General features: G+C 41.5%; 1 protein-coding gene across 9 annotated transcripts in view; it reads left to right on the forward strand.

Annotated features, from left to right (window-relative positions):
• Positions 1 to 5490: 5490 nt before the first annotated feature.
• Positions 5491 to 25236, forward strand: part of TNIK (TRAF2 and NCK interacting kinase) — a 222501-nt gene continuing 202755 nt past the window's right edge. For all 9 annotated transcript variants that reach the window (XM_075268688.1, XM_075268680.1, XM_075268682.1 and 6 more), the window contains exon 1: positions 5491 to 5814. In XM_075268688.1, the coding sequence (XP_075124789.1) occupies positions 5758 to 5814 (57 nt within the window). In that variant the 5' untranslated portion in view covers positions 5491 to 5757. The remainder of the gene's footprint in view (positions 5815 to 25236) is intronic.

A 25236-nucleotide genomic window follows, 5' to 3' on the forward strand; every position in this document is an offset into this window, starting at 1 on the left:
TGACCCACTGCACAATCTTTTGACAATGTCACCACTACGATACCCAATGGCCCTCGTTAATGGAGATCTCTGTTATTATATGAGGAGAAAATGAGCAGTGTATCATTTTATTAGTGAAATGCATTGACCAGCTCTGTAATAATGATGACATCTGTGACAGCTCACATGTTGGGTAATGCACGAGGTGTTTGCCAACTACAGAAAGTGGAACTTTGAATAACTGGTCATGTGATAGCCAGTGACTTCACCAGGAGGGGTAAGCTCAAGGGCTAGGAAGCACATTGTAGTATTTCTACAGACTAATCTTGGTATCTGTTCTGCAGCGCTTCCTGCTTCTATAGTATCATTAAATCATGTGAGCTGAACCTTAGATGGGGAGGATCAGTGGTGAACCTAGACTCTCTGCTGCCTGAGGTGAACAATTAAAGGACGCCCCCCTCCCGGACTGAATACTGGGGGGGATAGGGGCTCTTTGGTGTCTTTTGATTGTCCGCCTCAGGCAGCAGGGATGGGGGGGGAGGGAGTTGCTAGTGGTGACATTACAGTGAATACAGTAATATTTTGCTACTTACAGGAGATGTCTTCCCACATTTCCTATCCATCCTTTGAACCGCCATGACCACCATGATATCTTTGACTCCTCACTTCTCCACGCACCCGACTATATATATATATATATATATATATATATATATATATATATATGTGTGTGTGTGTGTGTGTATAATGCCCCTTCCATTCATAAAGTCCCCTAATGAACGCTTTTATAATTGTCCCTTGCATGCAGAATTATGCCTCACAGCGGCCCCTGCAGCCTCTATTATGCCTCACAGTTGCCCACCCAACTAGTATGCCCCACAGTTGTCCACCCAACTCTATTTTGCCCGATAGTGGTCCATTCATGAACTATTATTATACTCTGGGGTCTTTTCAGACCCCGGAGTATAATCAGAGACACAGGGGTGATAGAACATAATAAACACTGTTACTTACCTCTCCGGGATCCGATGTTACTCCTAGCACAGGCTTCGGGCCTTTATTGTAATGTTCCAGACATTACGTGGTCTGGGACATTACCATACAGGCCCAAAGCCTGCTAGGAGTAACACCGGATCAATGCGAGGTGAGTAACAGTGTTTACTATGTTCCCTCACCTGAAAAGACCCCTGAGTGTAATAACAGGGGTAGTTGGGGTTCGTAGTCTGTGCCTGCTCATAGCCCCCCCCATGTCCTATAGCAGAAGGGGAAGCGGGGGGCAGCCATAAGCAGGCCCAGGGAGGTAGATAAATAGTATCCCCAGCAGGTAGCAGCCTATTAAAAAAAAGTATTTACTTACCTACCTTGCCACTGCTTCCTCCTCTTCTCCTGGCACTAATACATCTGCGTCTCAGCGCAGGAGGTGTGATGCCGCCTGCGCTGAGACACAGAGGTCTAAAACAGCCCAGGACAGGGTCGCTCAGTTTGTTTTCTGAACGGCCTGTCCTGGGCTAGTTAAGGGGGAAAAAAGTAAAAAAAATAAATAAATAAAAGTCAAATTTCCGCGGCTGCCGCCCCCTCTGAAGGTGCCACCTCACCTCGCCTCATTAGAGGTGCGGCCCTGGTTAGGATAAAGAACACAGGGTGCTGTATATGCATGTTAGAAATATTAGAGGTGTCATCAAATAAAGCCCATTCCAAAATCATGTAGCCAACATAGCAATGAACCATAGTCCAGAGGATCATAAATAGAATAGACAGGAGTTGCAAACCTGACCGCTACCTGCTGTAGGGATGTTACAAACTGAAAGGTATATGAAACAATACGATAGTTACACACTGCTGCTCCTCATTCCTTAGACACCAGGATTAGATTAAGTTAAAACAATTATTTTATTATATTTTATTTTTCTAATAAAGTAATTGGTTTTCATTAATCCAAACGAATTGTGGACAGATCCTGGTATCTATGGAATGTGGAGTAGAGCTGTGGAACAATAAATCATGTACAATAAATACTGTATTCATTTTATTTTAGGGGTTGCTATAGATGTGGCAAAACTAATTGTGTTTTTTTTAAATTAATATTATATCTACATTTACTTTTTCTGCATAACCACTTAGGATCTGCAGTCAGCATTGACTGCGACATCTAAGGGGTTAAATGGCAAGTATGCTCTCTAATTGGTATGGGGGTGGTAATATGATGAACAAGGTCTATGGTACCACCTCCCCTGGGGGTATTTGAAGTCATAGTGACAAGAGAATAAGGAATCACTATTTTCTGTCTGCAGGTGCACGTATTCCCATGCACACTGGTTGAAGTGAAAGCTGCAAGTATATGCAGCCCACTTCAACCAATGGTATCTACTGGATTTAAAATAAGGCCAAGATTGCTACTCTAGCTCCTACTCTAGTGATTGCTGCTTTTGTAGCTTCACTGAATGTCTCCTGTTCGGGTTAAACTGTAATGTACTTTGCTCAAAGTGGTATTTCAAAGTGAATGTGGTATTTCTGGTTTGTAATCAAACCCCAGGTTCCACGATAATATTTCCCTAGGAGGACATGCTACAATCACACCGATAAATTCCTCAGGTGCACAAGACAAAGGCGCACAGTTCAAATCCAGACATGTTACTGTTGGGCGCAGGAAAAAGGTTCAGACGCTGAACTCAATACCCTAAGGGGATTGAGGTGTCATCCTTGGTGCCTACACGATGGGGGTCTCGCCACGAACTCTATCAGACCCCTTGCCTGACACTACAGTTATCTGGAAAGGAATTATGACTTTTCATAGTTATTTGGTTTCAAGATGGAGGGCAGGACCTCCCCTTTTAGTGACATCCCTCAGGGAGGAGACTGGGAGAGTGATATGGTCTCACCTGGGGAAAGACGCGCTCTCTGATCCTGAAAGATGTGAGGCATGTCATGCTGTGGACTTAAACCAGTGCCCTGAGGCATAGCAGTGAGGCCTAAGAGTTCTTCTTCCTGGACAGCATGTAGAGGACACATGTTCTATGACTGACTTAAGCACGTGCCCTGAGGCCTAGGAGTTAGGCTTCAGTGAATCAGATTATAGATTTGTTCTGAAATTAGTTTTTTCTATATTTTTATTCCCATTTTTATGTTATGTATTGTATTGTGCTATTACCTGTATTTGCTTGACGATCCATTGATGTATACTCTGTGTATGTTAGTGACTGGTACTGACCCACTTGGGTTAGTAAATATATAAAATTTACAAAGCTTGTTTCATATTATCCTATGAACTCCGACGCTCACGGGACATGAGTGGAAGGTTAAGAAAAGTGATCGCAGGTGTGCCAAGCCGCTTGGTAAGGCAAGATCCTTCACAGGGTTGTATCAGGAATTTCATCTTAACTTCAAAAGGTCTGCAAGGTACACAGCTGTGCTGAATTGAGATGGGACAGCTCATTCCCCATCTTTCCAAGAAGGAGGAATAGGGGGAACCCTGGCAGGGAGGTGTGGCTAAGCAGAAGCCATAAGAAACCAATACATCTTTTGGGGCATCAAGAAAGCTGGATATGTCTAATGCCATCAGAAAAGAACCTCTAAAATCCATGGAACAAGAAGGATTTTAAGTATTAAGAAAAGATATGAAAATAATCTTAAGATTGTTTGCTTTTGTGTCACTTGTTATTTTTCTTTTTTATACAACACTGAACCCTTTGGTAAAGTTACTTTATGTTTCTCTAGGAACCTATTACCTTTTTGAAGTGTGTTTGTGCCTTACTATTTGAGAGACACCTGTATGTGACGCTGTTCACACTAGTGTTCTGTTTTCCGTGTTTGCCTGGGGACCCAAAAAACGGAAAGCAAATCCGCTTAAAAAGCGGTTATCTGCCGGAATCATCAGACCCCATAGACTAAAATGGGGTCCATCGGGTTTCGACCCAAAAAATGTGCAAAGAAAAGTCCTGCTTGAAGAACTTTTTTTTCAAGCAGCTAATGAGATGGAAACCCTGAACATAGTTCAAACACTTGTGTGAACACAGCCTAGGTGAAGTTTCCACTAAGCCTGTCAAGTTAGTGGTGGGTAAAGTCACTAAGGGATTAAGAGACTCAAGTGCAAGTTGTTCTCTAGTACGGCCAGAAATGATAGAATTTGAGGATATTATTTCTGGAAAGACGTTGCTTGTGACAGAGGTAGCCGGATGCCATCCAGTAGTATCCGCTGCCAAGGTTTATATGGACTTGGGTGCTGGTAGTGGGATTAGAGAAGTAAGACTGTCACATGCATTACCTTTTTGCTTGCATGGCATTTGCTATTTTTCTTTTATTTACAACACTGAACCCTGAGCGTGTCAACTCAGTGTTGGCGTGTATTTGGGGTTCATGGATTGTGTTGGGGTGTGGTTTACGCTCAATTTGCAGCCTGAGTGAAGGGTGAGCAGAATGAGTTGACCATTGACAGCAGCACCTGTATCAGGTGATCAGATGGCTCGTATGTGACAGGTCACCTTTAAAATCTACATAACATTTTGAGTGACTATCTATATACTTTGCCCGGATATAGGGTGTGGGTCTGGTTCAAAACCCAGGACAGGTCCGATACCTCAGCAGGTTCACACTAGCGTTTGAGTCTCCGTTTAAGGGTTGGTTCACACTAGCGCTTGTATTCCGTCTGCAAGGAGTCCGCATGGAGACCCATAGACTAGCATGGGCTCCTTGTGCTTGTCGTGCATTTTCCGCACGAATGAATTGTGCGGGCAGTGCGTGGCAAGCACACGGAGCCCATTATAGTCTATGGGCTCCATGTGCTTAACTGCACAGCGCTTGCATTAGCGTTGGTATTCCGTTCGAGGGGGTCTTCGTGCGGACTCCTTGCGGACGGAATACAAGCGCTAGTGTGAACCAACCCTAAGACTCCGTCCCACATTCTGCTTATAATTGGTGGGGAGGAAAGTCCTGCATGGCGGACTTTTCTCTCTGCTGAAAACCCGGCGCACCCTATTACAGTCTATGGGGTCCGTGGGTTTCCAGATGTAACTGCTTTTTAATCGGATAGGGTTTCTATCTTTTGTGTCCCCAAGAAGAACCAAAGGCCGGAAACCAGAAGGCAGGTGTGAACCTAGTGTAAGAGAAGTAGAGGAGGCCGTAGACGCACAGGCGGCGCACTGATATCATCCATGTGCTCATGGAGCTGGCACATGCCATCTATCCCACAGTGACAGGACACACAGAACAGAACACCCTGCTGCATATAAGGCTGTCTAACCTGGCAATGCCCACTATAAGGCAGGTGGTTTTAATGTTATGGCTGATCAGTGGAGGTGGGTGTCAGCTTGTACACCCCCTCCTTGTAGAGGTCTTCCGTTACAGAGGTGGCTATGGTGACAGGCTCTCCATTAGGGGTCCGGGCATCTCCACTGGTACCTGGAGGGCTGTGGGAGTGTCCGTGTGCCCAGCACCCCCGATCACACCCGTGTGTGGTGCACAGTGAGCGCGGGCTCCGCCACACCTCCCGTGTCTGGGTCCTCCCAGGAAGCAGTGACAGGCGGCTCTCAGCAGTAGCCCTGTAGCCGCGCTCCCTCCATCCTCCAGTGTATGTGCCTCATTATTCCAGTCCATACAGCTGCCCTCCCGGCACAGCCTCGGCATGTCCTGCATCAATCCTCCCCCTCGTCCCCGCTGATAGAGCCGCCCCTCCTGCCGCTCACCTCCCCGGCTCAGGGAAGCACAGCCGACCGCTGGAACCACAAACCTGCTGCTGCTGCTGAGAGAGGGGCGCAAGCCGAGGAATAGCCGAGACGAGGAAATATGGCGAGCGACTCCCCAGCCCGCAGCCTGGACGAGATCGACCTGTCAGCGCTGAGGGTAAGTAAGACATGGCATCCGTCAGTATGGAGCGCCTCATGTAGGGGCAGCTTCACTGGCTCATCCTCATCATCTGCCATTGCTGGAGCCATCACTTGTGCTAGGCATTGTTCTGTGTGCATCACCCTGGTGGCATCTGTCACTATATGGGCAGTTACTATGTGATGTGCCCTATCCATGTGCATGGCTGGGTGACTGCTGCAGGCATGCCTTCCTTTATGTGTGCCTGCCTGCCTGCAGCGTGAATGGAGGCTGAGCACTCTGCTCCCTCTTTGTATGGCAGCAGACCTTGGCTTTTCATGGAATGAGCTATTGGGGCTGATGTACTAGGAGCAGCGCCTTGTGCAGTCCTCCTGGCTGGAGGTGAATGGCAGCCACTGACACTTTACTTTCCCTATGGAGAGAATGTAGTTTGCATTCCATGACCAGTGCTTGCCTGCCTGGGAGACAATGAGCCAGATAGCAGGGCTGGCAGGCGATTGTGCGCTGCCCTTAGGTCAGGGCTCTGCTCTCACAACAGAATATTTGGTACGTTTTGGTGTTTCTATCTATATAGCACATGGATGCTGAGCCCAGCCTTTCCTTTTTTTTTTTTTTTTGCATCCAGCATTTCCTCCAGCACGCCAGCCATTGTTACTATGTGGGTGCCATGTTCATTTTATGTGACGTGCATAGCCACTGAGAATGTGTGCATAAATAGTGCTCTGTATCTGCTCTATAGATGCCGCTGACAGCGGTCAATGAATTATATCCCCCAGGCCCTCCTAAAATGACCTATGCTAATGAGATTGCAGCAGGGTCTAACATGTCATGCTCACATGGTCTGTAAGAAAAGAGCCTCTTTGTACTGTATGTCTTTATATGTCACTGAGATTAAACATGGACATGGCTAGTGAGATTGCGTGAATGAGAGCCTTAGCTCTGCTCCATTGCACAGACTAGCTGGCTCACCCAGGAGCCTTTATTATACTACAGATCTGTACCGTCCAGATGCTTTCCTCCTGTTTTGAGGATACATGCTTTGAATAAAGGCCAATTTCGTTTTTTGTCTATACACTTCAAGTGTCATTGTGGATTTTTTCTTTTTTTTTTTAGTTGTGAATTGCAAGAATCATCTGGATTCGGAATGTACTTGGCATATTTACAAGGATATTAGCATTTTTCTTACCTAATATCAGTAATAGCAGCCCACGCTCAGTAGGGCTTGGAGAGAATTTATGAGGACTGTAGAAGGTCAGGAACCATAGTGATGCTTTGATGGCTTCCACTTATTTCACACTGTATGATCTGGGATCAATAGTGAATTTTCTGTCTAAAGTGATGATAAAGACTCTCCTGTAATTTCCGTCTATGGTCATCTGGTAGTTTAACCCTCACATCTCTATGAAAACAGAGAATTGGATATTACACCCATGTAATAATAAGACCGGTCTAGGAGAACATTGCATACTCTTACCTTGCACTGGGTTAGTTGGCGTGGTAATAATTGGTAACCTGGTAATTTTGGCTTCCTTTTGTAGACAGTGTGCCATGACAGAAACATTTTATGGAAAGTGACCATTCTGTAAATAGGCTTCCTTCAGGGGATGATAAATTTCATTTTGCGTTATAGTTGATTATATATATATATATATATATATATATATATATATATATATATATATATATAATTTGTCATTATTGAGTGTCACTGCCATTCGAGGACTCAAGGTCAGAGTTTTTACATAGAATTGTCTTTGGAGTTCATTTATCTATTTTAGATTTGTTAAAATCATGCTGCATTAGGCCTTAGAATTTGCAACTTTTTATTTTGAGCAGGTGTCATCCTGATCATATTGGTAGATAGTATCATTGGAGGGTTGGGAAGATTATCGAAGTCCATAGGAGCAAGGACAGTTGGAGTATTTAGTTATTGGGTAAAAAGAGCGATCATTGATCATCAGACTTAAACATTAGGCGCCAGTACCAAGTTACAAGGCACACTGACAGTATGGCTCATGGGATGTGCTCAGGCCTAGATCCTCCCAGGCTTAATCAAATCTGTCTCTTGTTGTGCAGTCCAAAGTGACGTCCTATAATGATATACCTTAAATGACACTTTAGAGACGCCATCTTGTAGCACATTGGTCACCCTTTGGCCTTCAGAACTGTATTTATTGTGGCATACATAGGTATTGGAGTGAAAAGGAAAGATTCTACTACATGCCATTACTCCACCACTTTGAACATTTGACAAGGAAGGGTTAATTGATTCATGCTGCTTGCACCTAATTCTTTCTGATCTTCCATAAGTCTGATGCAACAGAAATGAGATTTATGTGACTAGGCAATGTTCTTTCACTGCTCAGTGATCAAATATTTGCTCTCTTTTGCCAATTGGCATCTTGAAACTGGACCTGGTCATTTGCTGTAATAGCCCATCCATGCTAGAGAATAATGGGGCTATTTATCATCTTTACCTTTTTTTTTTTGCCAGTTTTCTTTTTCTTTTAATGTAGATTGTGAGCCTCACATAGAGCTCACAATGTACATTTTTTTCCTATCAGTATGTCTTTGGAATATGGCATGGAAATCCATGCAAACACGGGGAGAACATACAAACTCCTTGCAGATGTTTTTTTTGCGATTTGAACACCAGGACTCCAGCGTTGCAAGGTTGCAGTGCTAACCACTGAGTCACTGTGTGGCCCCCTACGCCAACTTTTTTTTCCGGTGCTCCCCCCTCGCCATGTACCCCTATGAGTTGTGCATTTGGACATGCACTAGTGTTGTATAAGTTTCCAATTCATCTGTTTGTCAGAACAATTCTTGACATCCCCCTCTGACCCTATGACATCCTTTTTCTTCTACGTTTGTTTACATTCACCAGATATTCTTTTGCTAGATGGTTTTCCTTCCTTACGCCATTCTCTGTATGCTCTCAACATTGTTGTACAACAAAATCCTTCCAGGTTGGCATTTTATGAAAGGCCTTCCCTGGCTGGTTCGGTACTGTTGACCACGCCTTGAAGTTGGTTACATTTCTTGATTTAATATTTTTTTTCTTCATTCTAATATGGATTTGGTATTTCAAAAACTAAAAACTGATTTTTATCAGAATCATGAAATCGATGACATCACAGTCGCAGAGACCAATATAGTCCATGTAGGCCTTCTCCTCTCCTAGTTATGTTTATTGGTTTCTTCACTGTAGTTGTGAGGTTGGCGACAGATATATCGGACTCCTGACTCCATACTAAAATTTTAGCCCTTGAAACATAAAAATCAAGTTTATGGGCGATACTCGATTACATTTTCAAATATAATTGACATTTTATTCTTAGACAAAAATTGTTTATCCTTTAACTATACGTTGTTGGTGGACTATGGTGTTCAGACATGTAATTTCCATCCAGCCTTGAAAGGACAGATGTCTATGATAAACTAGACATTCAGTTTAGGTAAAGAAATTACATTTGAGGTGTAAAATATAGCAACTAGACATTACATACCGTATATAAGCTGCTAATTTCCATTGAACAAGATTTTGGGGATCAAATATGTAGTGGCAGAAGTCCTTTGCAGGTTCATACTACAGATGGTGTACTAATAATAATAATAACAATAAATTTTATTTATATAGCGCCAACATATTCTGCAGCGCTGTACAATTTGTAGGGTTCAAATACAGACAGATACATAACAAAGAACGTTATTTCACACAATGGGACTGAGGGCCCTGCTCGCAAGAGCTTACAATCTATGAGTGTACTACCATATGATGCTTGGTTTGGTGGCATTGGCAGATGGTCTCACCTATTAACGCATCAAGGAGAGAATACCCAATGGAGCATGTCATCCCTTTATATAAAATTAGAGGTTCAGTAAGACCCTATGCATCTGTGTGGGTGTCAAATTATAGCTTGGTACAAGACAGAACTGCAATGTATCCTTTATATTTAGGCTGCTACACAATGGGTGATGCTTTTTATGTTCTTCATTGTTGGCTGTATTTATTATCTCTGCTCCATTTAGTTATAATTGTGAGCGGTAACCACAGCTTAGCTGTAAGATAGTCTAAAGGTAGTCACACACAAGCTAAAGTGGATCTAAACGGACAATTTCAAGCAAATCAATCTTATATCAGGTTAAGTATAACAAAGAGTGATTATTTTAGCAGACCAATGATAGGGCATTGTTGCCTGAATGAGGTCGACCTAGTTTGCAAACGATCTTGTGAAAGAACCTAAGATGGTTGTATTTTAGAAGTGTCATTGAGTGGGGAGAAGGGGAGTAAGCCTCTACAAGACCCCCCCCCCCCACGCCTTATCGCCTCAAGTATTAAAGGATCACGTGTGTTGTAAGCTGTTCCTTCTCTTCTCTGATGTTTTCCATTGGGGGAGAGTCAGGAGATCCTTGTACGCATTAGTTTCTAGGCCAGGCCAACCAAAATCGACTGTCTAATATGTATGGTCAAGCCCTAAACAAGTTTACCATATGGCCTGTTCCAGTTGATGTGATCAAAGATACTATATATGCAGATTTACAACCTACAACGAAAAAAAATAGCTTCATTCTTCACACACCTACCTTTACCTAGCATCCCATGTACTGCAGATATATTTGTCAACCCAGTGAAGTTTTATCATATCCTGTCACAACCAGTGAACTCAATTCTGGGTCATTGTGCAATTAAATTGACATTTTGAGTATTTTTGATGGGATTCCAGGCAGCAGTTAGTTGGAGAATCTGGGTACATGACTATATAAAATACAGCCAGTTATAAAATGTTCCTAGTTTCTTATTTCCTAATTCTTTACTTTTTCTGTTCCTTTCTACTGGACTATAATGAATGTTTATAACCACTATGTACAGGCTCACGTCTTTTGTCCCACAAAGTACAGACTACATATACCATAACAATATGTCCAACACCAATAGTGCACTTAGGTCCACTGTCAAAGTGACCGATGTTCTGTCCTTGGGTAGGAGTTGTATCTATTTATTGCCTACAAATTAATGAATTATGTCTTTGGTTGAATGACCTAAGTAGGTTAGCTATAGCTCAGTCTTATAGGGCATTTGCTTTCCTGGTCAACTAGAAGTGCAAACAGATAAGCCATAAAATGTGCTAGACCATACAACATGGGATACTGGCCATGAGCTTTATGAAATAAGGTGCCCATACATATAGAAGAAAAGTTGGCCAAACCCGACAATTTTAGCAGGACCAACCAACTAAGATAAGCGTAATGGGATGTCCCAGCTCTTCATTGACAGGTGATAGTAGGCAAAAGAAGAAATGTTGGTGTGTGGAATTTTGACATGCCTGATCTGTCCCCTTTCACCATTTTATTTCCCTCTATTCCATTAGCTGGCAACTAATGAGGATATATGGCCATCTATAGGGGCACACACAATACTAATATCACTGTGCACCATGCCAAGTATAGTTTGGAGTAGTGTATAGTGTACAGCCCAGGGCCCATGGGCCAGTGAAAATGTGTATACGGTTGTGAATTATACTTCGCCATCTTGCTACCAGATGGACAATTCTATCAAACGTTGAGAGTCAACTGGAACGGTTGGAAGAGAAATTTGGATACAGTCTCTTTTAAGGCTGTTCCATGAATAAATATTGAAATTCTGTTTTGACAAAATATTATTCTATTATACGTTTTGCTTTTTTTGTTTGTATATTGCTGTTACATACTTGCTTTGGTGCCCACTGGGAATTAGCGACTGGTCATGTCTACCCACAGGAGTCAAAGCTGTTTTGTGATCTAATGGGAAAACTCTCAATTTACTACTTAATATTTAACTTGACCACATATTGTACCAATTTATTAGATTTGAAAACTTTTAATATGTATAAATTTCTAATTTTCAGACATTTTCTAACTGTCGCCTTTTAGGCTAAGGACCAACTTTGCGAGCTGCAGCCAAAAAGTGCTGTGGGAAAAACTGTTGCGGAAGCTCATTGTGGTTTTTCCTTCTCTGCTGTTCACTGAAGGTCCGCAGAGATTTCCTCTATGGACTTTCTGCTTCAATTTTACCTATATGGAAAACACCAGCATTTCCTAAGTTTACATGGTCTATTAGTAAATCTGGGCCATTATGAGTTGGTAGTTCATCCATTTTTGCCTGGAATTGTCTTTTCATACTTTATCTTACATATTTATCTGCTCAGATTCTGTAAATATATTTTTCTAATCCATTTCCATCTGTACATGATGGTGCCCATTCTTACAGTTGGGGTCCATACCAAATGTTCACCTTTCTAACTTGAGAAACACTAACCCTCTTACATCCAAAGGGCTTTTTAATACAACCGAGTTTCTTAGCCACATGGTATCCATGATCTCTGAAAAAATAGGACATTCTCTCTTGGGTTGGACTCGTGTCTGTTTCTGGTTGTGTGAATATAGTCGAATACTGTGGTGTTTGAATACAGATCCTCGCAGCCATATTCCAGAATCATACGTATACGTTTTTCAGAATATTTCAGACTGTTAAACAACAAAAGGACTGGCTATATTAATGTGTTAGTTCACGTCTGTTGATGAGCCTGAAGATTTTGTGTTGGTCAATAAACCATTAGTTTTATCATTATTTTAGTTGATACGGTCAGTGAAGATAAATTGTATCTCAGACAAACTGATTTACTCATTGGCCAAGATTTTCTAATTCTGTCTAATTTGTAGGCAGAGTGAACTTGGCCCAGATGGCCTTAAACTGCTCAACATTTATCACAGTGGCCGATGCTGGATAATAATTCTGCTACCCCTTCAGACTGTCTAGTCTAGTTTAGTCTGTATCATATATATAAACTTATTTTAAGCTGGTTTTAGTCTTTACACCAGGATTGTGGACTCCAGCTTCATAAATGTTCCTGAAAGGGAGACAAAAAGCTTCCCATTCCCATATTAAAGTATAAAAACAGAAATGTTGGGAGAAACTAATAGGGGTAAATTTACAATAGTGGTTACAACTAGACTAGCATAAATGTTGGACATTTACTTTGAGTTAATATTTTTCCAACTTGCTAGATAGGGGAGTATGACTTATCAGAAAAGTGGGCTAGAGCTTAAAAGCAACAAAATTCATCGAAATGGTGTAAATTTTGGATCAGAGTTTTGCTAGGTTCACATTATTGTTGTACACACTGATGTTTGGGTGTTATGATAACAGATGCAGATCTGAGCTAATGGTGAGAACCAGTACTAAATACTCAGACTTAAATGGTAAACATGGCCCTGTGTTTTCAACACCTCCCGGGCCACTCCAACTCCAACCCCGTAATGGTTTTCACCAGAGCCCCAGATGGTGGGGATGGACTTGGTTGCACTGCTGGGCAGAGCGATACGGGTCAACAAACGCCAAATGCACAGTGCACCACAAATCACAATAAACCAGACCCTGAGATCTCTTACCAGCAGACGTTTTCGGGTAGCAGTTTAGGTCCTAGAATCCAGAAGGCTGAGGCGGGTGGTCAGAAAGTGGTAGCAGAGAGTAAAGCGTAATTGTATGGTCCAGGGTTGTCACCAAAAGGGAAACCCAGTATAGTAGGTAATCCAATGGGAATGTCAGGCAGGCCGAGTCGGTAATAGGAATGGTCAGTCAGAACAAAACGGTAATTCAGGAAGTGGAGATCTAGAGGCAAGCCGGGGTCATACACGGGAGCAAGCACAGTACAAAATCAGGAGGAAAGGTCAGAGGTCAAGGTAAGGGAGTCAGAAACACAGTTAATCAAAACACAAGAAACCGCTTACTATCAGGACACTAGTTCAACTGAACAGCCAGCGAAGGGCTGAGCCAGAGCCCACCTTACATAGGCTTCGGCCCTCTGATAGGGTCAAAAAACGGAAGTCCGGCTCAGGAGGAGGCTGGCAACTCCCGCACAAAGCAGGTTCCGGCCTGCCTCCCAAGACCCGGAAGTGAGGGACCCGGGAAAGCAGGTGGAGAAGGGCCGGCAGCCCTGTGGCTGTGGAGGTCCCGACTCTGCTCCTGACACTGAGTTATGAGTTATAATAAATATTTCAGACCAAGTTACCCCCATCTTGCTCCACCTGCATTCACATAATGTGACGAGTGGGGGTTGTGGTGCACATTGTGAACTGTGCCACGGTAGAATCCCTCTGCACAAGAAAACTGCTGAAGAGATTGATAACTCTCCCCCAATGTATCTCTACATTAAGTTGCTTTATGTTATAGTCTAATACATTTAGCACGTATAACATTAGCTTTTGCTACATTATCTGATACATTCATCCTTTTTCATAATCCTATAATAGCTTTCAGAAAAATTATACAGTATATATTTTTTTGAAATAGTAATAAATGGCTTCCTTTTCAAGCCCTCGGGTCATTTTGTTAGTGAGCTACTTGTTCATTTTAGGATGACTTCATACCTCTCGGTGGAAACAAGGGTCTTTGGGATTTAATGGCCACTGCACCTCAGCTGGAAAATCTCTAAAAGTATATAAGTACCATTTAAGGGCTCGTTCACATCAGCGTTGTGAACTCCGTTCTGCAGGTTTCCGTTTCCTGCCTAAAACAGAGGCAGGAGACGGAAACCTGCAGGAGTCTCTCTCACCCATTCATTTGAATGGGTGAGAGAGATGTCCGGCCGTGAGCGGCGGTGAGCTTTTTATGCTCTCCGCCGCGAAACCGGGTTTTATAATCCGGACACAGAGTCGGACATGCAGTACTCTGTGTCCTGATTTAAAAAAATCCGGTTTCGCGGTGGAGAACATAAAACGCTCACCGCCGCTCACGGCCGGACCCGGTCTGTACTTTCCGTCTTCTGGCATGCAGAAGACGGAAAGCACAGAACGGAAAGAAGAACGCTAGTGTGAACCTAGCGTCAGATTCCAAGGTAAAGGGTGCAGACGTACCAGTGCTGTGGAAACCAGAAATGAGCATATCTCTATATAAAAACAACCTGATAGTAAATCTACCTAAATTGGCTATTGTGCTGTAGGTGGTGTTTCTTATTTGTCACATATATGGTCTCTATGGGTGGGAGCCATTCACTTACTAACATGAAAAGATTTTAGTTATTGCCATTTACCAGTATTTAAATTTTTTTATCAATCAGGGAGTCTGTCAGCATGAGTGGTATAAAACTAATCACAGTATCTTGCAGTGCTGCTTCTACACTTGCCAAGGACCCCATCTCCCACTTTGTCTGCCTCTGTCTGGAGGTGGCATCCTGCTCCTCTAGAGGTGTCGCTCAAGCAATGGGGAAGACAGGGAGGAACTGGGTGGACGTTCTGATCCTCTAGATCAGAGAACAAAGCTCCTGCAGAAGAAACACTCCAAAAAGCCATTTTCAGCTTATTTATAGAAGAATGATTTTCATTAAAATGGACCTGCAAAGCAGAATTAGAAAAGCACCTTTGGAAAGTGTAGAAGCAGCCCTACAATATACTGTCATCAGTGTGATACAGATTTTCCTTCAGGTAGACTCCCTCTAACACCCCCCCCCCTCCCCCAAACACAGGGTATGAATGTACAGTACTTGCTAATTTGTGTTCTGCTATTTCATGGGCAATTCTTGTAAGACAGGATTCCCTGTTTAACAGCGGAGATCAGAAGAATTTCAACAGTGCAGTGTGTAGGGACCTATCTGCCAACAATTAGAATAGGAACACCCAGTTGTCAATTTATTAAGATATTACTAGGAGGAATATCAGAGGAACAGCACAAATAAAGGTATATGGGCCCTTACCCTCATATTGGCAGCCATTTTATGGACTGAGCAAAGGCTTTTATGGTAAAAGTGAAATCCTATGAACGGACGCAGAGTTGTTCACGCCACCTACATTAGAATCACAAGACTCTCTTTATTTTTAGTATAATTTTTTTTAGTTCAAAGTAAATTGACTGTAATAAAGACAATGGGACACGGATTCAGCTCTTAATATATCAGAGGCCAACCACTTTAACCCCTATCAGCCATGGCAAGTTTCTTATTTTTTTTTTATTTTGATTTTAAAACTCGTGGATATGAAACATAATTCAATACACTAGAAAACCTGACCAGTTGTAGCTTCTGTTTTTCAGCTGACACAATGGTGATGGACCCCATTGACTAATAACGGGACCGTCAGGGCTCAGTAATTTCTGTTATTTTGGAGGACACCTTTATTTGTGATAGATTTCCCTAATTGTACAAATGTGGATTCAGGGAGTCTGTCAGCAGAAATTTCTACTACGTTATTCAGTGGTTCACTCCCCTTCCCATCCACTGATGTCTGCCCTAACTGTTGGGCTCTGAAGTGTAGGTATGATCGTATCCAGCCTAAGCAAGATGAAGCCTAACTAAGACTAAGTATAACTGCTTCTCTTTAATGTGACTGATAGATGAAACACAAAATCCTCCTAAATGAAAGATTCTGCATGTAAAGTATACCATTGTGACCTGTGCCCCAAGTCCTCTAATGTATTGTTCCAGCTTTATATAAGTTTTTCCTGCTGATAGACTCCCTTTAACCTGAACTGACCCTTTTATTTTCATTAGTAAGACATTGAAATATTGCCTGAGCAATGGTGAGTAGCCGAATGTACACACGAGGAAGGGTAAAGCAGTTTAGAAATAATTTTGGGTAACTTCATATGTCTAATTAAGAGCTATATTATAGTACTAAATAACACAACCAAATATGTTCTTAGAAAAGATCTGCTTATTGTACAGTGTGTTTATTGTCATGTAACAAAGTGAAATCATATGAAAGAACGCAGGGTTGTTCCCGCCAACTCCATTAGAAGCACAAGACTTTGGTTTTCAGTATATTCAGTCATTTTTTTTTTTTTTTTTTGTTCAAAGTAAACTGCTAGTTACACATGAGCAGAATGGTTTTGTCTTGGTAATATTATTTCTAGCAAAGTATATTTGATCATGCCTAATACTAAGCTTTCCTGGGAGGTAAGGTGCCATTGGTGGTATGTGCAAGTGGCATCATGTTATGCCATAAGGTTTCTGGTTGTTTTGCACAGTACTTGAGAAAAACCATCTGCAAATACCTGGTAAAGAATGTATTAATGGCCATACATCAGCACTCCATAGCGATGGTTTAGTCTGCTTATCAGGTGGTGACTACACATGAAGACACGTGCACACTTAGTTGAACTGAGCGTGCATGTGTATTGTGGGAGTTGGAGAGGGAGGTTGGCCAGAAGGTATTGAACCTGTGTGGGGATAGTAAGACGTCTTATTGTTATGCTTTTGCATTTAAGGCTGTGGAATTGGTAGGCCAGACTTCTGACTGACTCTGGCTTTACATCAGTGTTTGACTAATTCTAATTCTAATTATACAACCCGACAACCAAAATTGGTCTTGAATCCAACTCTGACTCCACACCCCTGTTTAAGATAGCAGTGGACCACTTGCTGCTGTGATCTTATGGTACATCTGCCTCCTCTGCCACCTAGATACTTAATTCTTGGTGTACATACCCCAGACTTTGTAATAAAACAAACTAAAACCAAAGAAATCAAGTCCTGCCGTCTGTTTATTTGATATATCTTTAATTTTATTAGATATTTTCTTAATTGATATGTATCAGTCATGTATGTCATGTAGACAACCAGAGGGTAAAATTACATTGCACCAATATTTGCCTTTAGCTGTTCTAATATCTACCTTTCTGCCATATTGACTGTTTTTCACAGCTCATCATGTCCTTCATGAACCATATAGACCTTTTGCAATATGTTTGACATTTCCATTAAGCTAAATGATACCCATTCCTGCACAAAGATCTGCAACAAAATAATGAATCTGAGGAGCTTTCATTGGTTATATCTCACAAAGTAACCATTCTTGGACTTTTACGATCAGTTAAATGCGATAATAGTAGAATACAAGAAGGTCATTGTCTAGTTACTAAAGGGAAGGATCAACAGATCCTCTCAATGAACATGTCTAGAACAAGGCATGTTTCTTCTCTTGTACTGGTTGCAGGCTAGATTTTCTTTATGGAATGAAAGTGTTGAAAAGCTGGACATGAAGGGTTTGTAATAAATCAATAGAGAGTCATTAGATTCAGAAAACCTAAGAAAGTGTAATGCGGCATTAAATGGTTATGCACCACTGGAAAGATGACTGTCCCTGGGGAAATAAAGATTGGAAACAACAGTAACCAGTGGTGAGGGCTGAGGCATGCACTGCAATGGAAAAAGGAATTTTGTGTGTGTAGGTGGGGGGCACAGAATTTGATATAGATGCATAGATGGTTCGCTTTTGTTAATGAGTATTGCACCAAACAAGGGCCTTGTCCACATAGTGCAGTTAAATGCCTTTATTTGAGCCCAGAGTGGATCCAAAGAATGGAAAGTTAGATTGTTCAATTTCGGATGCATTTCTTGTTTAACTCCTGCACTACTTCTGACATGTCTATTTTAGTAAATAATTGTATTCCCCATTAAATAACAATTCTAAAGCTTCTTTTTACACAACTCTGCATTATACGGACAAGTGCATAAATAGTCTCTGTTTAAGGCCAAAGAAATAGAAATGTGTTAAAAAGATTCTAAACTGTGAATTCTGTCCATGCCACAGAATAACAAATTGTACAAATCACTAGTCACTGTGACAACTATGTTCTATGTTAAAAAATCTCATTAAATAGCTAATGTGATGTATATTACAGCCAATCTGATTCCGCTGTAATTTTCTAGGGCAGAGTAGGTTGAAAAATGAGTATTCAGCAATCTGGTTAGTTGATATTTCTGGCTGCATCACTAAGGCCGTGTTGACAGTGCTCATAAAATCTATGTATGAATACTGTAACTCAGTTTGCCCTCAGTATTCTCCCAGATAACACGAATAACGAGAATGTGGACTAATTCTCTTACATTTCAGAATACGAAGGCATTAGATACTTTGCAGGAGTACAGTACTTAATGTAGAACACCATATTATTCCAGTGTATCGTAAACAGATGAACAAATACTGTTTGTCTTCTGAATCCAGTGTACCATCCCAGCCCCACAGGTCTATTGGTTAGGGGGTTAGGGTCACCTGAATGAAATGGTGTTTTTCCCCTTATAAATCTGTACCTCTGCTGATTTTTTTTTTTTTATATATATATATATATATATATATATACAGTCCTATGAAAAAGTTTGGGCACCCCTATTAATCTTAATCATTTTTTGTTCTAAATATTTTGGTGTTTGCAACAGCCATTTCAGTTTGATATATCTAATAACTGATGGACACAGTAATATTTCAGGATTGAAATGAGGTTTATTGTACTAACAGAAAATGTGCAATATGCATTAAACCAAAATTTGACCGGTGCAAAAGTATGGGCACCCTTATCATTTTATTGATTTGAATTCCCCTAACTACTTTTTACTGACTTACTGAAGCACAAAATTGGTTTTGTAACCTCAGTGAGCTTTGAACTTCATAGCCAGATGTATCCAATCATAAGAAAAGGTATTTAAGGTGGCCAATTGCAAGTTGATCTCCTATTTGAATCTCCTCTGAAGAGTGGCATCATGGGCTACTCAAAACAACTCTCAAATGATCTGAAAACAAAGATTGTTCAACATAGTTGTTCAGGGGAAGGATACAAAAAGTTGTCTCAGAGATTTAACCTGTCAGTTTCCACTGTGAGGAACATAGTAAGGAAATGGAAGACCACAGGGACAGTTCTTGTTAAGCCCAGAAGTGGCAGGCCAAGAAAAATATCAGAAAGGCAGAGAAGAAGAATGGTGAGAACAGTCAAGGACAATCCACAGACCACCTCCAAAGAGCTGCAGCATCATCTTGCTGCAGATGGTGTCACTGTGCATCGGTCAACTATACAGCGCACTTTGCACAAATAGAAGCTGTATGGGAGAGTGATGAGAAAGAAGCCGTTTCTGCACGTACGCCACAAATAGAGTTGCCTGAGGTATGAAAAAGCACATTTGGACAAGGCAGCTTCATTTTGGAAACAAAAATTGAGTTGTTTGGTTATAAAAAAAGGCGTTATGCATGGCGTCCAAAAAGAAACAGCATTCCAAGAAAAACACATGCTACCCACTGTAAAATTTGGTGGAGGTTCCATCATGCTTTGGGGCTGTGTGGCCAATGCCGGCATCGGGAATCTTGTTAAAGTTGAGTCGCATGGATTCCACTCAGTATCAGCAGATTCTTGAGAATAATGTTCAAGAATCAGTGACGAAGTTGAAGTTACGCCGGGGATGGATATTTCAGCAAGACAATGATCCAAAACACCGCTCCAAATCCTCAGGCATTCATGCAGAGGAACAATTACAATGTTCTGGAATGGCCATCCCAGTCCCCAGACCTGAATATCATTGAACATCTGTGGGATGATTTGAAGCGGGCTGTCCATGCTCGGCGACCATCTAACTTAACTGAACTTGAATTGTTTGTCCAAAATACCTTTATCCAGGATCCAGGAACTGATTAAAAGCTACAGGAAGCGACTAGAGGCTGTTATCTTTGCAAAAGGAGGATCTACTAAATATTAATGTCACTTTTCTGTTGAGGTGCCCATAATTTTGCACCGGTCAAATTTTGGTTTAATGCATATTGCACATTTTCTGTTAGTACAATAAACCTCATTTCAATCCTGAAATATTACTGTGTCCATCAGTTATTAGATATATCAAACTGAAATGGCTGTTGCAAACACCAAAATATTTAGAACAAAAAATGATTAAGATTAATAGGGGTGCCCAAACTTTTTCATAGGACTGTATATATCCTTAATATACAAATGAGTTTTTTGGTGCAGTTGGGACATTTCTGTTGCTTCAGAGAAGTATACATCAACACTGTCATTGCTTCAAAGACCTCATTTGCACATTGACAAAAGTTGTGATATCTCGCCTACGGAGGCACTGATTTACAGGGGGTTGTCACCATTTTATTCAGGTGATCCTAACCTACCTGTTTGCAGGGTTGAATTAATATCCTGGGCTCCGGTGACAAGACTCCATTAGAGCAAACTCTGATGGGGTTGTGTTGTCTCTTGTTCCTTAGTTCAGCTTCACCCTACCTTTTTGGTTGTAGCAGATTTGACTGTATGTATGGGACGCTGGAGCCGTGTGTGAAAATGGTATGTAGCTCTTCAGTGACGTTTTTATTTATTCATACTATTAATACTATAGCATTTAACATATAGTACTAGATCTGTCTAGTTATTGATGAAGCTCAAATAGAATACCACTAAGCATGGGCGTAACTTGAGGGGGTGTGTAGTCGCATCGGGCCCTAGGAGCCTTAGGGGGCCCATAAGCACTGGTATCAGTATTGAGATTGCAGCTTCCATATGGCCCATAAGCCAAAGAGACCCCCACAATTACCCTAACCACACTAAGGTTGATTAACCCCTTAGCGACCCTTGACGTAACTGTACGTCATGGGTCGCATGGGGATGTATGGAGCGAGCTCACACGCTGAGCTCGCTCCATACACGGCAGATGCCGGCTGTATAATACAGCCAGGACCTGCCACTAACAGCAGCGGTCGGTGCCCGAGCCGATCGCTGCTGTTAACCCTTTACACACTGCGGTCAAACGTGACCGCAGTGTGTAAACGGCGCCGGCGGCATGGGCGCCGCCATGTTTCCCCGATCGCCGCCCTCCTGAACGTCACAAGAGGGCGGTGATCGGTTGCTATGACAGCCGGAAGCCTATTGAAGGCTTCCAGGCTTGTCTCTGCACTAGATCTATTAGACGATGCCAGAGGCATCGTCTAATAGAAGTGCTGCGATTTTCCTATTCACTGCAATACTGTAGTATTGCAGTGAATAGTATGAGCGATCAGACTCCCTAGGTTTCAAGGTACCTAAGGGGTCTGATCATAAATGTAACAGAAGAAAAAAAAAGTTTTTAAAAGTATAAAAAAAATATAAAAGTTCAAATCACCCCCCTTTCCCTAGATCAGCTATAAAAGTAATTAAAGAACATTAAACATAAACATATTAGGTATCCCTGCGCTCCAAAATGCCTGAACTATTAGAATATTAAAACATTTATCCCGTACTGCGAACGGCGTAGCGGCAAAAAAAATGAAAACAGCCAAAAAGCGTTTTTTTCAACACTTTGCCTCCTATAAAAAATTGAATAAAAAGTGATCAAACCATCGGATCTTTCCCCAAATGGTATCAATAGAAACGTCATCTTGTCCCGCATAAAAACACACCACAACCAGCTCCATACATGGAAATATGAAAAAGTTACAGGTGTTAGAACATGATGACACAAATTTTTTTTTCTATTTTGCAAAGTTTATCATTTTTTTAAAAGTATCAAAAAATTTCAAATACTATATAAATTTGGTATCACCGCGTTTGTACTGACACGTAGAACACAGGTAACATGTCATTTGTACCAAACAGTGAATGCTGTAAAAATTAAACCCATAAGAAAATGGCGCAAATGCATTTTTTCTCCAATTGCGCCTCATTCTGAATTTTTTTCCAGCTTCCCAGTACATTGCACAGCATATTGAATGGTGCCATTACAAAGTACAATTTGTCCCACAAACAATAAGCTATCATGTGACTCTGTGAACTGAAAAATGAAAAAGTTATGGCTCTTGAAATGTGAGGAGGGAAAAACGAAAATGCGAAACCAAAAAATGGCCTGGTCCTTAAGGGGTTAAACACCTTAGCACCCATAACAATCACTATCAAGAATTCACTGTAGGAACGAGGTAGGGGGCCCAGACAAAAGATTATACTGGGGCCCACAAGACTTTAGTTACGCCACTGCCGGTAAGTATAGTACAGAAAAAAAACAAAAAAACTAAGGGTGGCCTCACACTATCTGTTTATACTCCAGTATTTTGTAACACCAGACTGTAAAAACGTCTGTTTAACCGGTGGAACACTCCGAATCTGTTGTGTCGGGATTGAGCTCAATATTAAATAAAAACAAAAAAAATGTAGGTCCCTTCCCTCTGCTTTCATGGAAGAAAACGTGCAGCACATTACTCTTTTTATTCAAAACGAAAAAACTAATAGCAGACAGACAGGATCTTCCTTATGTTTTCTTAACATTACAGTCAGTAATGACTGATACCCAATGGACTGTGCTCCATTTGCACAGTTTTAGTCTGTTGTTCTAATTCTCTGATGGGTCATCCAACGGACTGTGAAATGATAGTCCAAAAGTAGGAGGTGTTCACACTACTGTAAGTAGTGTCCAAAATGTTAACAGACCCCAACAGATGCATCATAACTGCTTAAAGGGATTATATCATTAGAATCCTTTTTTTTCAGGCCTATCACGTCAGAATAGCTTTAAGAAAGGCTTTAGATGTCTTCTCCACTCCGCTGTTCCAGTGATGTTCATGGTTTTGACCGTATACAAATGAGTCTCCAGACAGAACTGGGGGAGGTTCACCTGCGCTCAAACAGCACAGGGGGGTGTCCCTTGTGCTGCCTGCAGACTCTCCAGCGACTCCCTCCATCTTCTTCTCATGACCGCCTCTTCTTTGTGTCTTCAACAGAAAGTGCATATGCGGCGGCCATTTTCCTGTGGCCTCTTACGCAATTGTCTGTTTGGCCACAGGAAAATGGCCGCGTTTTTGGTTGAAGACCTGGAGAAGAGGCGGTTGTAAAAAGAAGGTAGAGGGCGCCGCTGGAAAGTCTGCAGGCAACACAGGGGACGCCCCCAGTTCTGTCTGGAGACTCTTTTGAATACAGTCAAAACCGTGAACACCACCGGAACGGTAAAGGTAGGGGAAGAATAGCCTTTCTTAAAGCTATTCTGACGTAATAGGCCTGAAAAAAAAAAACGATCCCAATGACAGAATCCCTTTAAAAATATCATTGTTTTCAGTGGGATTTCATCTGTTGTCCATTAGTGTCAGTTTTCACAAAATCTGCCACTTCTCCTTTCTTTTTAGCGGACATAATAATGTGGGGCGCAGGATTTTTGTGTCTTTTCAAAATAACAGACTTATGATGGATGTTATGCGTCAGTTATTTATTTATTTTTTAACATTAATATCTATGGCTAACAGACAGTTATGGAGAGTCCTTTTCAGAACGGACATCCAATGGTAGTGTGAACGAACACTGTCATTTCGCAGTATATCGAGAAAGCGTTGAAAATGTACAGAAATAAAGCATGACCTATATTTTGACGGTCCATTGCAATGGACCATGAAGATATCGGTCGTGTGAATAATCCTCCGTTCACAGACAGGAATTGTATTCGCACAACAGTGTATATAGGATTATTAGTACGAAAGAAATCCAGCGTCTCCAGGAACTTGTTAAAATTAAATCTTTTATTTCTTCATCTTTAAAAAAAGCTTTGACAGCATACCGAAGATGGCAAGTACTCCAACATGAAACTTATTGTTTGAGCTACGCGTTTCGGAACTGCTACGGTTCCTCCGTCATGGCATACTGAGGGCTTACATTCACAGGTGTTTTAAACTGTGATCAATTAAAAACCCCTCCCCTTAAAACTATTAAGTTCATGTGATCTACTTAGGGAATATGACTAAAAGAATACCATCGAGGCAGGTTAGAACATATGGAGTAGGTAAAATCATTTAATCTGTTCAATAAGTAAAATAACATAGAAAGAAAAATGTCATATGTTGTGAAAATATGCCTAGACATATGTTTTGTTTGTTCCAATGATATTATCATAAGTATGTAAAAATGCACAAATAAGGACACACAATGAATATACTGGTATATAGCCATTTTGTTTATTGTAGTAGAGATGGCAAGTATGACGTTCCACATGAACTTAATAGTTTTAAGGGGAGGGGTTTTTAATTGATCACAGTTTAAAACACCTGTGAATGTAAGCCCTCAGTATGCCATGACGAAGGAACCGTAGCAGTTCCGAAACGCGTAGCTCAAACAATAAGTTTCATGTTGGAGTACTGGCCATCTTCGGTATGCTGTCAAAGCTTTTTTTAAAGATGAAGAAATAAAAGATTTAATTTTAACAAGTTCCTGGAGACGCTGGATTTCTTTCGTACTTATCGTCTTTATCTAGTGGATTGAAGTCCGTCCACGTCCGAGCAGCCTGGGAACTATTTCCTATACATCTAAAGGGTGAGCTGGATATTCGTTTTTCTATATATATAGGATTATTGTCTTCTGACTTTAAAGGGGCTCTATCAGCAAAATCATGCTGATAGAGCCCCACATATGCGTGAATAGCCTTTAAAAAGGCTATTCAGGCACCGTAAATCTTAGATTTAACTACCCCCCAGTTTTAAAATAATACCCTAAAAAAGAATGTGAACTACTTACGCATCGTGCATGCTGGGTGGGCATTCAGGGTGTGTCTTCTTCATCCACGCCTCCTCTTCCTCTGATATCCTCGGGTCCCGCCCTCCTCCGGCACTCGTGAACTGACATTGATTTAAAAAAAAAAAAAATGGCCTGGGCGCATGCGCAATAGCATGCTGCTTCTACTACGGCTACTGCGCATG

This window comes from Leptodactylus fuscus, chromosome 3 (genome assembly GCF_031893055.1).
Source record: "Leptodactylus fuscus isolate aLepFus1 chromosome 3, aLepFus1.hap2, whole genome shotgun sequence".
In the NCBI taxonomy this organism is placed as follows: Eukaryota; Metazoa; Chordata; class Amphibia; order Anura; family Leptodactylidae; genus Leptodactylus; species Leptodactylus fuscus.